Here is a 13,876-nt window from a genome sequence, read left to right as displayed (position 1 = left end):
AATTAAATTATTTTTATGTATATGACTCAATATTACACACAAATACAATACCATTTATAATTTAGGTAAAATGATTTGGAATTCAATTAAATTATTTAACTAATATAAAATAATACAAATTTTGTTGTTTTAAAAGCTTTCAATTAATATCATACCAAAACAATAAAAATGAAAGAACTTAAACAATGAAAAATAGTTGTATATACCTATTCATATACTTACATATGTGTTATATTTAGTATGAACCAAATCAAAATATAAAAAATAAATACCTATCTCATACATATTTTTTTTTTTTTTTAAATTAGCTAACTAAAATAAAATGGTTAGGTATTCCTATTTTCCACATTTGTGTGTTTTTTTTATTATATAACTTTTAGGGGAGGGGGAAATGCGTATAGCTTTTTTTGTGTGTGCATTAACAATGTATTTTTATAGCCTTGTTAATACTAAACATTGTTTTGCTTTTTTTTTATATTTTTTATAATGAATTATATTTAATTATATTTAATTTTTGTAACAAAAGTATTTTTTAATAAATAAAAGTACACTATACTTATCATTTTATATAATATTAATAAAGGATATATTAAAACGATTTACATGCTAAATAAGATTTTTTAAGGAAAAAACATATATTAGGGCTATGTACAATATACACACTAGTTTTTATAGCCATTAATTAAATCATTTATTATTGCTTGTTAATAAAATATTTGCAAATTTAAGAATTTTATTAACAATACACAAAAAAAAGAGATTTAGCTACATATATGTAATAACATTATATTTATAAAATTTCAATATAGCTTACCATTTTTTTAAATTTCCAATTGTTGGCATTAAATTAGTTATACTGTATTTTATGCAACATTTTTTATTTTGTCCTTTGTTTTTTTTTCGATGCTTATTATACATTTTCAAAAAAAAAATTATCAACGTATATATCCCCCATCCTACAACATTTATATATTACATTCAATAATATTTGACCTTCCTTTATTAAAATAATTATTTCTATTATTGTTATTTATATTTTATTTTCCACCCTTAAATGTATACATAAATATATGTAAAGCTTACACCTCAATTTAGAACAAAAAATGTATATACAAATACACACATATGTATATGTCTACTATTAACGTTACCAAATTTGCTACAATTCTTTCTTACACTCTAACATTGTATAGTCCATTTTATTCTCTCTCCTTTTAATTGAATAATTGATTTTTATTATATCCATCTTTTTGAAAATTATAAGAATGTGGTACATCATTATCATATTTTATGCTATTTATTTTCTTCGTATAATTTTTTGTACCGTCTATAAAATTTGGGTCATAAAATATGTCATAGAAATTATTATCAATAATATTATTCCCACATTCGAAATTATAAAAATTATTAAAATATAAAGAATTTTTCCAGGGTGGTACCGTCGTATTTATACACATATTTCGATAATAATTTTTTTTTCCATATTTTTCAATGTTTTTTCTGATAACAGGAAAACCTTCCTTACTTCCATTATGTTGCTCATGTTTATTAATCTCCATTTTCTTAGTACCAATTAGAATCCTTGAGTTAATTTGTTCATTTTCTACAGGGATTATTTTTGTGCTTTTATTTTCAAGATGCATATTTCTGATCTTATGTTGAAAAAAAACATTTTTTGAATTCATTTCTTTGCACATGGTAATATCATTATTTTTATAGATAGATGAAAATTTTGTAACACTATTAGAATTATTTAAAAATGAAATAAATTTATTGTCATTTTTACCATTATTTATTAGTGGGTCATTTAGTTTATCATGTTTTTCTTGTACACATTTACTAAAATATTTTTCTTCTTTTTTTTTATTTTCTTCCACTATATCTATTTGTAAATATTTTTTTAAGTATCTTGTTATATACAATTTGGATTTATTTACTCTATCCTCATTAGCATAACCAATTTCTTTGGCAAATGTTTTCCCCTCATTATTATACATTATAAAATTTTCTTTCTTTTTGTCTTCATTAAACTGGTATGATAGTTCTTCTTTTTTTTGTTCTTGTTCACCATTGTTGTCTAATGCAAAAAATAAATTTTCTTTTGTTTTATTTTCCTTATAATAAATATTTCTCTGTATATAATTTAATATTTGTTTATCATTATAATTTTTTTCATAAATTATATTTTTATAATTACAAAGTTCTATATTTTTTCTCTTTTGTATAATATTTCTTAGAGTTTTATATTTTGTATAATTTTTTTTTTTTTTTTTTTCATCATGGTCATTATAACTAGTTCTGTTTGCAATCAAATTTGTATTTTCCCTTTTTAAACTATTTTTTAAATCTACATTTTTTATATCTACATTTTGATGAAATTCTGATCCTTCATTATTATACGAAATGGGATTATTATTGCTATCATAAAAAAAGTTGTCCTTATTACCAAATATATTTTTAGTACCAAAAGAACTAGTTTGGATATTTCCATATTTTGAAAAATTATTTTTTTCCTCTGTATTATATATTTTGCCACTGTTTATAGACACACACATTGCTAGCTTTTGTCTACTATCCAAAATGACATTTGAATTTCTTTTTTCATTTTGAGATAATCTTTTATCAATAGCATTATTATTTTTGTTACCTGACTCATGCTTTTTATTAAACCTATTAATAGAGTATGAATATATTATAATAGTAGAAGGGTTTAAGAATGTTATACATTTATTTTGATCGTTATCAAAAGTTTTATTATTATTTTCCAATAAAATAAAATGTCCATCATTATAATAAGAAAATTCATAGAACCATGTATTTTCAAATAATATATTAAAATAAATTTTATCCATTTTGCTTCTTTTTATTTTTACTGAAATAAATGAACATAAATGATGAGAATAAAAATATTCCACTACATGTTTTTTATATTTTTCCCTCCGATTGATACTAATTTTATTGTTAGTCATATTCTTGGATCCAATATCGATATTTTCTCTCGTTGTTATAAAAAACAAATTATCAAAATCTTTAACCAAATTAATATTCATAATATTACTAACATTAAAATAACGCACACATTTTATGTCGACCTTTTCATTTCCCCTTACAACTATTCGTAATAAAAATATACCATGTTTAAATGAACAAAGAAGATTTGTTTTTGATCTATTAAAAAGAAGTCCTATTATTTTATCGTTTTCTATATTACTTTCTTTTACAATACTATCAAAATTGTTATTATAACCAATTTTTTTTTTATTATCATAATTAATATAGTTATTAACATTCCATTTCCTTAAACTTTTGGTAATACACTTATTAATACTAAAGATAATATCATTGTTTTTTTCTTTTACCCATTCATTATCATAATTTTTTTTTTGACTATTTTTAGATTTTAGCAAAAGTCTTTTTTTTTCCTCTATAAATTTTTTTTTATCTATTTTATTTACAACCTTTACATTACCATCTGAAATGCTAAAAAAATATAAATTTCCCTTCATAGTTCCACATATTAATAATATATCAGAATAAAACAAGAAAGCGGTTATACATATATTTGGTATAGTTAAAAAGGTAGAACTATTATCATAATTATTTAAACTACTTTTATATAGTGTGTTTCCAATATTATATATAATATTATTGTTTTCACATAAAAAATAATTTATATTTTTACTTTTTTTATAAATAAAATACATTTCAGTTGTTAATAAATTATATGTAATAATCTCATCTAGCGAAGTCCCTATTACTAATGTGTAAATATCTAACAATATACCTGAACAAATATAGCGGCTAGAGCGATTAAAATTGTTGTAATAATTTGAAAGTTTTTTTTTTTCTGACAAGTCATAATTTTTTTTTATGTTTTCATGATTTGGCTGACTACTTTTTAAAAAAAAATTTTCCTTTTTCTCTGATAAAATAAAATTGTTACCTTTTATATTCAGACATTTATTTTTAATCTTTTTGATGTCTATTTTTATATTTGTAAAACTATCTCTTATTATATTTTGTGGAGGTGTTTTTTGTATTTTTTCTTCTTCATATTCTCTAAAATAATTTAAGATATCATGTTTTATCGAGCTATTAGAACAAAAACTTTGGCTAGCTTCTGCACATTTTGTACGACTTATATATTTTCCAATTAATATTTCAAATATATCAACATATTTATATGTAGAAAAATTATGAGCATTTATAAAATACAAAACCCCTAATCCTGTCAATATTAGTATATCATTTTGGAAAACAAAAATGGAAGCAATATTTTCATTGCATATTTTTTCTAAATGCATAATTTTATGAGGTTTTAAATAATCGATAACTATAATTATGCCATCTTCAGTTCCAACAATTAAGTATTTTTTTAAATAGCTATTTAATTTTTTTTTATTTTGTTTTTTTTGCATGAAATGTTCATACGTTTTTTCAACATTTTTATTATTTTTTTTTTTTCTCCATGTGCAATTATTTTCAATATTTTCTTGTAACCTAATAATTTTACTTATATCATCGTCTTTTCCTATAACAAATAAAGTGATAATTTCAATTACACATATTTCTGTGTTTAAAAAATTATCCAGTTTTGGAATTAAATATTTTTGTATTATATTATTTTGTAGTGAAGTGGAAACAAAATTATTTTTTTCCAGTAAGTTACTTTCATTATAAAAATATTCTACACAATTGTGTGGAGAGTTTTGTTTCATATCAATTTCTTCTTCAGTTGTTTCTCCAAAATTGTAACTTAAAAATAAATTATTTATGAACAAAGTCATATATAAAATAGAACAAAAGTGATAACCTTGGTTCATTAAAAAAAATTTAGTGTTATTTGAAAAAAAATTGCATTTATAATTTTTGTATTTTAATTTTTCATAAAGGATACAATTTTTTAGAACATACATAAATATGTCTTTTTTATTAAAAATACAAATTGTATTTTTAATGTCTATAAATAATTTAAATTTTTTTAGTAAAATATTATTATTTGTTTTCCATTTATTTGATATATTTACAAAATGTATGTAAAAAAAACAAATTCTTTCTTTTTCGTAATTTTTTATAAAATAAAAATTGTTATCTGCTTTTTTTATTTTTCTTATGTATATTTTGTTGGTTCTTTCTTTCAATGTATTTTGTTCGTATGAGGAAGACGTTCGATTTATGTTTGTATAATTATTTAACCAATTCATATATTTCTTTTTTCTTTTTTTTATAGTGGTTAAAATGTGCTTAATTCGACTTACACTATCTTTATTGCTTTTTTTTTGTTTTCCTTTGTCTCTTAACTTTTTAAAAATATTTTTGGTTGGTTTGTTTTTCATGTATTCATATTTTTTTATGTAAAAATCGTTTATAGATTTGATAATGTAAACTCCCTTTTTTCTCAATTTTACTTTTTTTTTTTTTTTACACAATATTAACGAAAATATAAATAATATTAATTTATCATACCATTTACATAAAAGTAAAATGTTAGAATTGTTCAAATAATTAATGTCTAAAAAGATTTTTTTTTTTATTTTTATATTAATTAATATTTTTAAATTTGTCTTATTCCATATATATATATTTACATTATCTTTTAAATCTTCTACACTCAAAGCAGTTTTATAGCATTCTTTACACCTCACCAAAATAACCTATAATTTTAAAATAAAAATATGAATTAGATTTTACAAGTTGGTAAGAAAATGGCAATCTATATATATGCATATCTATACAAAGTTAACCACATTTTTTTAAATAAAAAACAACTCACTATGTAAACATTGTAAGCATATGCAAAAATATGCAAACATGTGTAACCCCTCTCGTTTTGGGGACAGCTAGTTACCTTATTCCTGTGTTTAGAAAATATTGATTGAGATTGATTGAGTAAATCATATATAATTATCAAATTTTTGAAAGGGTAAATAATTTTTTTAAAAGAAAATTTAAGGATATTATTTTTTTCTCCAAAATAACCCTGAACATATTCTGGTGTTAATAAAATATCATATTTATCCAGACTTTCGCCTGAACATAAGTTTTTTTTTTTATTTTTATCATTTTCATTTAAAACTGTGTGTGCATTTTCCTTCTTTATAGATAATTTATATGGCTCTATTTTGTCCATACTTTCTTTAAAACTTTGGAAAGAATATATATCCCCCCTTTTGTTAATAAAATAACCAATGTATTTATATAGTACTATACAAAAATATTATATAGGATATGAAATTCTTTACTTTAAAATAATTTATTATATTTAAAAAAATTTATAAAATGTCTTTCATTCTTTAGAACAATAATAATATATTTCTTCATCTTTGTATGCATATTTCCTACATGCAAATATTTTTTTTATGTGTGCATTTTTTTTTTTTTTCCAACTTAATAACATTCATATTTATTATTAAATTTGTTCGCATGCAAATATACACAACTATTATGTTAAATTAAATTATCCTATCACATACTGTGTGTATATTACCCAAATTTTTACTTTATTTTATTTGTTTTTATTTTATCAAAAAAGGAAAAGAAATGGCAAAATAAAATATTTAAAGTGAACAATATATATAATACTCATTTTACTAACTCTCTAATATATCATTTATTTACCCAATGTATATAATTTTATTTCCTATATATGTTAACCAATTTTTCATTTCTTCTTTAGGAATGCATACATAAGGGAAGGGCTTTCAAAAAGTTTCAAAAAATAATTTCATAAATTGTTCGGCTTAATATAAGTTGTATATTAACTAGACATGTTCACAGTCAGTTGTAAAAATGGGGAAAAAAATTGAGAAAAAAAATTGAGAAAAAAAATGGGGAAAAAATTGAGAAAAAATTGAGAAAAAATTGAGAAAAAAATGGAGAAAAAAAATGGAGAAAAAATGGATGAACTATTTTTTAGTTAATTGAAGCACATCAGCCAAAAATGATTGCGAATTATGAATTTGCGTACCACCAAGCACAATGTTTATGTTATATTTTTCGCTCAAATCTTGAACATCTCTGTATTCTTTATATGTAGCACCTCCTATGACAAACACAATTATAGAATTAATTTTTTTGTTCATATTTGGTACAATATTAAGTAAATTAGTAGCTGTATATATATTTGTATCTAACTTAAATTTAATAATATCTTCAATTAAGTAATATATATATGATTTGTGTAAGGTAAAAACATTTGAGGTACCTTTAATAGTTCGAGTTATAGTTGTTTTAGCATAATCTAAAAATGTTTGTTCTTTAAATAAATTATTTTTTCGATTTTGATAATTAGAATAAATCATAAGTGAATCAATCAAAGAAATTTGATCTTTTTCTATATTTCTTTTTTGTAATTCTTTTTTTATTACATCTATATGTTCTTTGTCTTCATATTTTAGAGAATATAATAATGAAAGCCGTAATGCATCATAATTAGTATATGAATAATTTTTTACAATATCAATAACTTTTTTAAAATGCTCCATTTTTTTTTGATAAATAGCTATAGATTGTTCAAGTTCAGAAATATGAAATAATTTTCTTTTTTCAACAAGTTCAGAAAATTTATGTAAAATATTAACATGTTTTGTTACATTTCCTGATAATTTTTTATAATTAGGATATGCTTCTATAAATTTTTGAATATCATCAATAGATTCTAATTTACTTTTACGTGCAGTTTCTTTTTGATACACATCTACATAACCCTGCACAGCTTTTCCTAAATCACCAAAATTATCAAATAAATGTTTATTATAAAAATCATCATAATTACTAGACATTACTATTTGAGATTCTTCACTATTATTAGAATCTAAAATTATTTTATTATTATCTATCCCTATTAATTCATGTAACATAGCTTGATATGTCCATTGCATCAAAAGAGGTGTTATAGGATCTTCTCTTCTATCAATTAGAACCATATAACAACAATTTCCTTCTGTATTTACATCTATATTTTTATTAATTAATAAATTATTTTCTTGATAATTTTCCATTGGATTTGTTTTTGTATATTTATCATAATTTTCATAATTTTCTAAAATATTTAAAAAAATACTTTCGTGTTTTAACATTTCCATTTTTAAAGCATCTATAATAGATTTACAAACATATGAATGTTTATTATATATAATATCTGGTACTTGTTTGATAGAACATAAAAAAGAAAACATCCCTTCTATTAATCTATTTATTAATAAATTTTCATATAACATATTTTTGGATTCATTATTAGAACCCACATTTTCTTGATTTTGAAAATCTTTACTACTAATCTCATCATTCTCATTTTCCAAATAATTTAAATTCATATAATTTAGATTATTTTTATCAAATTCTTCAAAAGTAAGACTGTTATTCGAAGTCTTAAATTGAATGTTTTTTTTTATATTTAAATTATTGCCACTAACATTTTTTATTTTATTTTTTAATAACGCTTTATTATCATTCTTATATAAAAATGATGTATAATTAATATTAAAAGAAAATAACTTATCATGTAATACATAAATATCAATATAATATTCCATAACACTTTTTATACATTCAAATTCATCAGCTTTAGCTAGCTTTTCTATATAACTATTATTTAATGTATTGGTAAAAAATAAATAATATTCTAAAAAAATTGGTTTTTTAAGTTCTTTCATTAATTTTAATATATTTGTGTGTGTAGGACGTAATAAAAAAATAGCTTTCAAATGTTTTAAATTTTTTATTTTATAATTTTGAAAACTTAATTCATCTAGTTCTTTACCACTTCCACTCTTGTTACTTGAATTTAAATTATTACCATTTTTTATATTTTCAAAAATATTAATATCGTTAAAATTTAATGTCAAAAATATTTCTTTTTCTAAAATATAAGAATGTGAAAATATTAAAGAAATTATCATTTTCGTCTCATCATCAAGTACTAACACTTTATATCCCTTTACTTTGTTAATTATCAAATTTATATATTCTTCATATATATGTATTAAATTTTTAAAAACATATGGATTTGTTTCCATTTTTTTTTAAAACTATGATAGATTATTATGTTTTAGCAAATACAACATCATATCATAATCATTTATACAAGTATTATATACACACACCCTTTACTTAAGAGTTTTATTTTGCTATTTTTGTGGATATAAATTTTTGGAAAAAATGGAAAAATGGAAAATGAACTTGTTTTTGCTTTAATTTTATTCACAATGTTTATGATATTTTTTTTTAATTAATAAATTTTTTTTTATTTAACTATTTTTATACTATTCCTGGTGATATTATCAGCATCCCTAACCATTTTATTGACAGAAAAAAAAATATTTCTAGAAAAAAATTTAATAAATGCTATAACTAAAATGGCATTTCAGTTTTTTCGTATTTAACGTTTGTGTATTCAATTTTCCTAGCAGGGCTTTTCATATGCTCGTAAAAAAATATAATATGCATGCTACATATCATGCCATATTTTGTTCATTATGCATGCTACATATCATGCCATATTTTGTTCATTATACATGCTATAATTATGGTATTATTTTCCCTTTGATTTGGGCGTGTAAATGGAATGCCCCGAATATATATGCACTAGATATATCATGTTGTATTTTGCATTGTTTTGCATTTACATTATTTTGCATTTACATTATTTTGCATTTACATTATTTTGCATTATTTTTATTTATAATACTATTTATAATACTATTTTTTTTTTTTATTTATGCATTTTTTTCCATCACTCTGCTGAATATTGCCGAGTTATAATTTTCCAGTTTTGAAAAAAATAATATACATAATGTCTCTTATACAATACAAAATGAATACTCCCCCCCAAAAAAAATAACTGAAACTTTGTCAGCACATTAAAATGTGTTGGCAACTAACAAACTAAACAAGTCACCCTACAAAATCGGGCTACTATGTATAAAAGGCATATATAGCCATTCTCCAGTATATCATTCCAAAAAAAAAAAAAAAAAAAACTATTTATCAATATGATTTAATAAAATAAAAACAGTTATAACATTTGGAAAATTGAATTAAAACGAATTTACACTGTTGTTTCACAAAAAAAAATTGTTAACTTTAAAATTAAAACAAATAGTGAAACACAAAATTGAAAAAAGCATATTCACATGTACATACATAAAAAATGGAACCCCAGCTAGCCAAAATGGTATAAATAAAAAAAAAAAAAAAAAAAAATACAAAATAGCTATTTTACTCTCCTTTTATTTTGGTAGAATAACCATATCAATAAGATACGGAATGGGAGTCAAATAATATTCATAAACAATTTGAACATTTTTGTTTTTAAGAGTATGTTTTAAAAGAGTCATAACTTTTTTTTGAATATCTGAATTGGTTGGTTTAATTGAATAATATTGATCATATTTTTGATCTATTAAATAATTTATTATACGCAAATATTTAATATTTATTTGGCTTATAAAATTGGTGTTAGGACTAAATTGTTCGCTTAAAAAAAATAAATAAAATGATTGTAAGCTTATATAAAGCATTGAATAAAAGTTGTAATTTATAGGTAGATTATTATTATCAAAATTGGAGACTTGATTTATTTCGTTTTTTTTTAATTTTTTTTTGTTTTCATTTTGTAAATGTGGATTATTTTTGCTATTCACATACACACAATTAATAATGTATAATATATGTGTTAAAACTGTGTGTATATTATCATATAAATATAACTGACATATAGACGTTAAAATAAAAAATAAATGTATCATTAATGATGTATTATATAATATAATTCGATTTTTGTTTTGTTCAAAAGTATAACTAAAACATGTACGTAATATTTTTCCATCATAAATACCCATTTTATTTAAATAAGATAATATACTCAATATATTTAAAAGAGTTATTTTTTTTAAATTTAGTTTTTTATAAATATTATAAAATAATGATTTATCATAAATATTTAATCGTCCATAGCTTATATATATACTACACAATAATCTATTATTATCTCTTATATTATTTTTTAGTATTTTTTCTTTTATTATTTTTACAAGTTTTACTTTCATATCATAACTTTGTATATTATCTGTGTAGCTCATATAGTTCAAAACTGAGCTCAAGCAAATCAAATTAAACTTTTCCTTTTCATTACCACCACCACTACTACTACTATCACTATTATCACTACTACTACCATTACTACTACTATTGCCATTGGCTAGCTCCACCTGTCCAGTGCTATTTACCCCGTTTTGAGATATCATTTTGATAATTGTTTCAATAATTTTCTTATCCAAGCATTTATAATATATTAACCCGTTCATAATTTTGATTACATTTACAGGATATATTTTATTTAATTCTTTTTCGTTTGATACTCTTGTTTTTATATTTTTCAAAAATTTATTCCAAACAGTGCCTATTTTTATATTATTTCCTATTTCGTCTTTTAAAATGTTATTCCATTTTTTTCCTTCAAATAAATTAAAAAGATAAAAGCTTACAAAAAAAGTATCATATAAATAATTTGATTTTGAGCAAATATTTAAAATATTGCTAAGAACTACCAAATCGATATTTTTAAATTTAGATATAACAACTATAGTAAGAAAAAAAATTTGTAAATCAATAAATTTATGTTCATAATATATATTAATTAAATGGCTTAAATATTTTAAGATATAATTTTTATCATATAAATTAATAGACTCATTTTTTTTCATAGAATGATATATTAAGTTTTTTGAAACTGTATTTCCATTAGAATTGGATAAATTTTCCCTAGTTATATAAGTGTTACAATTTTTTTCATTATTATCTTTATTTATATTTATATTGTTTTTTTTTTTCTCTTTTTCTTTTGACCTACTAATATGTGAAACTAATTTATATATCTCTCTTTCAATCATATCATATATATTTGGAATTAAATATTTTAGAAAAATATTCTTTATTTTTTCCTTTTTATTCAAATTACAAGTCGGATTGTATAATTTTTTTTGATAAAATGTTAAAGAATAAATAAATTTTACAATTTCCTCAAGTGTGAATTCATCACTCATTTTATAATCACTATCTTTTATTGTTAAAATGTAAGAAAATTCTGATTTTGAATTTGATTTATTTGATAGTGTAATATTTTTTATTTTTTCATCTAAATTTTTTTTTATTTCTTCAAAATATTCATTATCTTGATTATTTTCATTGTTTAAATAAAAATTAAATTGGGTTGGTATATTTTTTATTAGTCTATTTAAATCATAACAACTTGTTGTAAACACTTGATTTTTATTCTCTTTATTTATAGAAAAAAAAAAAGAAAAAAAAAAATTTAAACTATTTTCAAATATTTCGATAAAAATATTATGAAAACTTTTATTAGATATATGTGTTAAACTGTATAAAATAGAAATCATATTTTTTGCAAAAAAAATATCTTTTACTATATTTTGATTTTTTAATTCTCCTATTGTGTATGTTAATATGTTTTTTATTAAGCTTATATATTCTTCATTATGTACACTATCTAACATATCATTGCTTTTGTTTTTTTTCGCAATTTCTAACATATCATTGCTTTTGTTTTTTTTCGCAATTTCTAACATATCATTGCTTTTGTTTTTTTTCGCAATTTCTAACATATCAGTGCTTTTATTTTTTTTCACATTATCTAACATATCATTGCTTTTATTTTTTTTCACAATTTCTTTACTATCAATTATAAGCTCATATAACAATTTGGATATCTCTGTCATACTAATAGACAAATCAATAAAACCATTTTTTCCATTTTTAATTCCAACATTTGTAACATATATTTTTTTTTCTTCTTTTTGTTGATTTATTTGGAAAAAACGAAAAGATATTATCTTGGCAAGTTTATTAATATCATTAGTTAAAAATAAATTGGGATCATTTCTTTTCAATTTCATAGATGTAATAAAGATTTGATTAAGTTCTTTAAATTTAAAATGTGAATTATTTTTATTTATTTTTTCAAAAAAATATGTTAATAAATTTTTACATATTTTTTCCACATGATTAAAAAAGTCTATATTTTTATAAATAACAATATTATCTTTATGAGAATAAAAATCAGAACAAATTAAAAATGGATATAATAAATTATCTATTATATTTAAATTATCTTCTCTCTTAATTTTTCTTCTAACATGAAAATTAGTTTTATTCATTATCTTAAAACTTTTCTTAGTATTATCAGAATCTAACAATTTGATTACAAATAAAATAAATAAATCTTTATTCCTTATTTTTTCATATAAATAATATATATCTTTTAGACTCCATTCTTGGAATGTTTTATATATCAACCATATCTTATTTTCTAAATATTTATTTATTTTGTTATATCTTTTATGAAAATTGGATGATTCAATTTTCACTCTACTTGCCACATCGCTTATGCCATCCTCTCCACCCCCACAATTTTCGTCTTTTTCATCCTTTCCATAATTTCCACAATTTCCATCCTTTTCATCCTTTTCATCCTTTTCATCCTTTTCATCCTTTTCATCTTTTTCTATTTTGGGAAAGTCAAATTTATTATCAGCATGACAACAATTTGGTAATTCTTTATTTTTTAAATAATCTAATTCTTTTTGAAACCTCAAAAAATAACGCACACATTTTTTCTCTTCATTTTGATTCTTCTGATTTGGAATATTTACATTATATAATAAATATTGTTGGTTTCTTTTATTTATTTTTTGAAATAATAATTTATTACTATTATTTATGTTGTTAATTATTTTCACAAATTCAAAAAATACAAATTGATTTTTATATTTTATTGGAATCATATTATACTCAAAATGTTATGCATTTTTTATTTTACTATTATGGCTAGTTGAGGTTGCAAAAGTGTTAACATAAA

General features: G+C 20.7%; 3 protein-coding genes across 3 annotated transcripts; all 3 read right to left on the bottom strand.

Moving 5' to 3' along the window:
* Positions 1-1,214: 1,214 nt before the first annotated feature.
* PY17X_0313700 (conserved Plasmodium protein, unknown function) lies at positions 1,215-6,130 on the bottom strand (the record flags this gene model as incomplete). The annotated part of the gene is made up of 2 exons (XM_022954990.1): positions 1,215-5,654; positions 5,849-6,130. The coding sequence occupies 2 exons, from the start codon at positions 6,128-6,130 to the stop codon at positions 1,215-1,217; spliced, it is 4,722 nt and encodes a 1,573-aa protein (XP_022811479.1).
* A 775-nt stretch (positions 6,131-6,905) lies between these two features.
* PY17X_0313600 (uncharacterized protein) lies at positions 6,906-9,017 on the bottom strand (the record flags this gene model as incomplete). Its single annotated transcript, XM_723884.1, has 1 exon — positions 6,906-9,017. One exon carries the CDS (start codon positions 9,015-9,017, stop codon positions 6,906-6,908), a length of 2,112 nt encoding a protein of 703 aa, XP_728977.1.
* Positions 9,018-10,229: 1,212 nt separating this feature from the next.
* PY17X_0313500 (conserved Plasmodium protein, unknown function) lies at positions 10,230-13,802 on the bottom strand (the record flags this gene model as incomplete). Its single annotated transcript, XM_022954988.1, has 1 exon — positions 10,230-13,802. One exon carries the CDS (start codon positions 13,800-13,802, stop codon positions 10,230-10,232), a length of 3,573 nt encoding a protein of 1,190 aa, XP_022811478.1.
* Positions 13,803-13,876: the final 74 nt, after the last annotated feature.

This window comes from Plasmodium yoelii, assembly GCF_900002385.2.
Source record: "Plasmodium yoelii strain 17X genome assembly, chromosome: 3".
NCBI classification, from domain to species: Eukaryota; Apicomplexa; class Aconoidasida; order Haemosporida; family Plasmodiidae; genus Plasmodium; species Plasmodium yoelii.
This window is presented reverse-complemented; position numbering and strand designations above follow the sequence as displayed.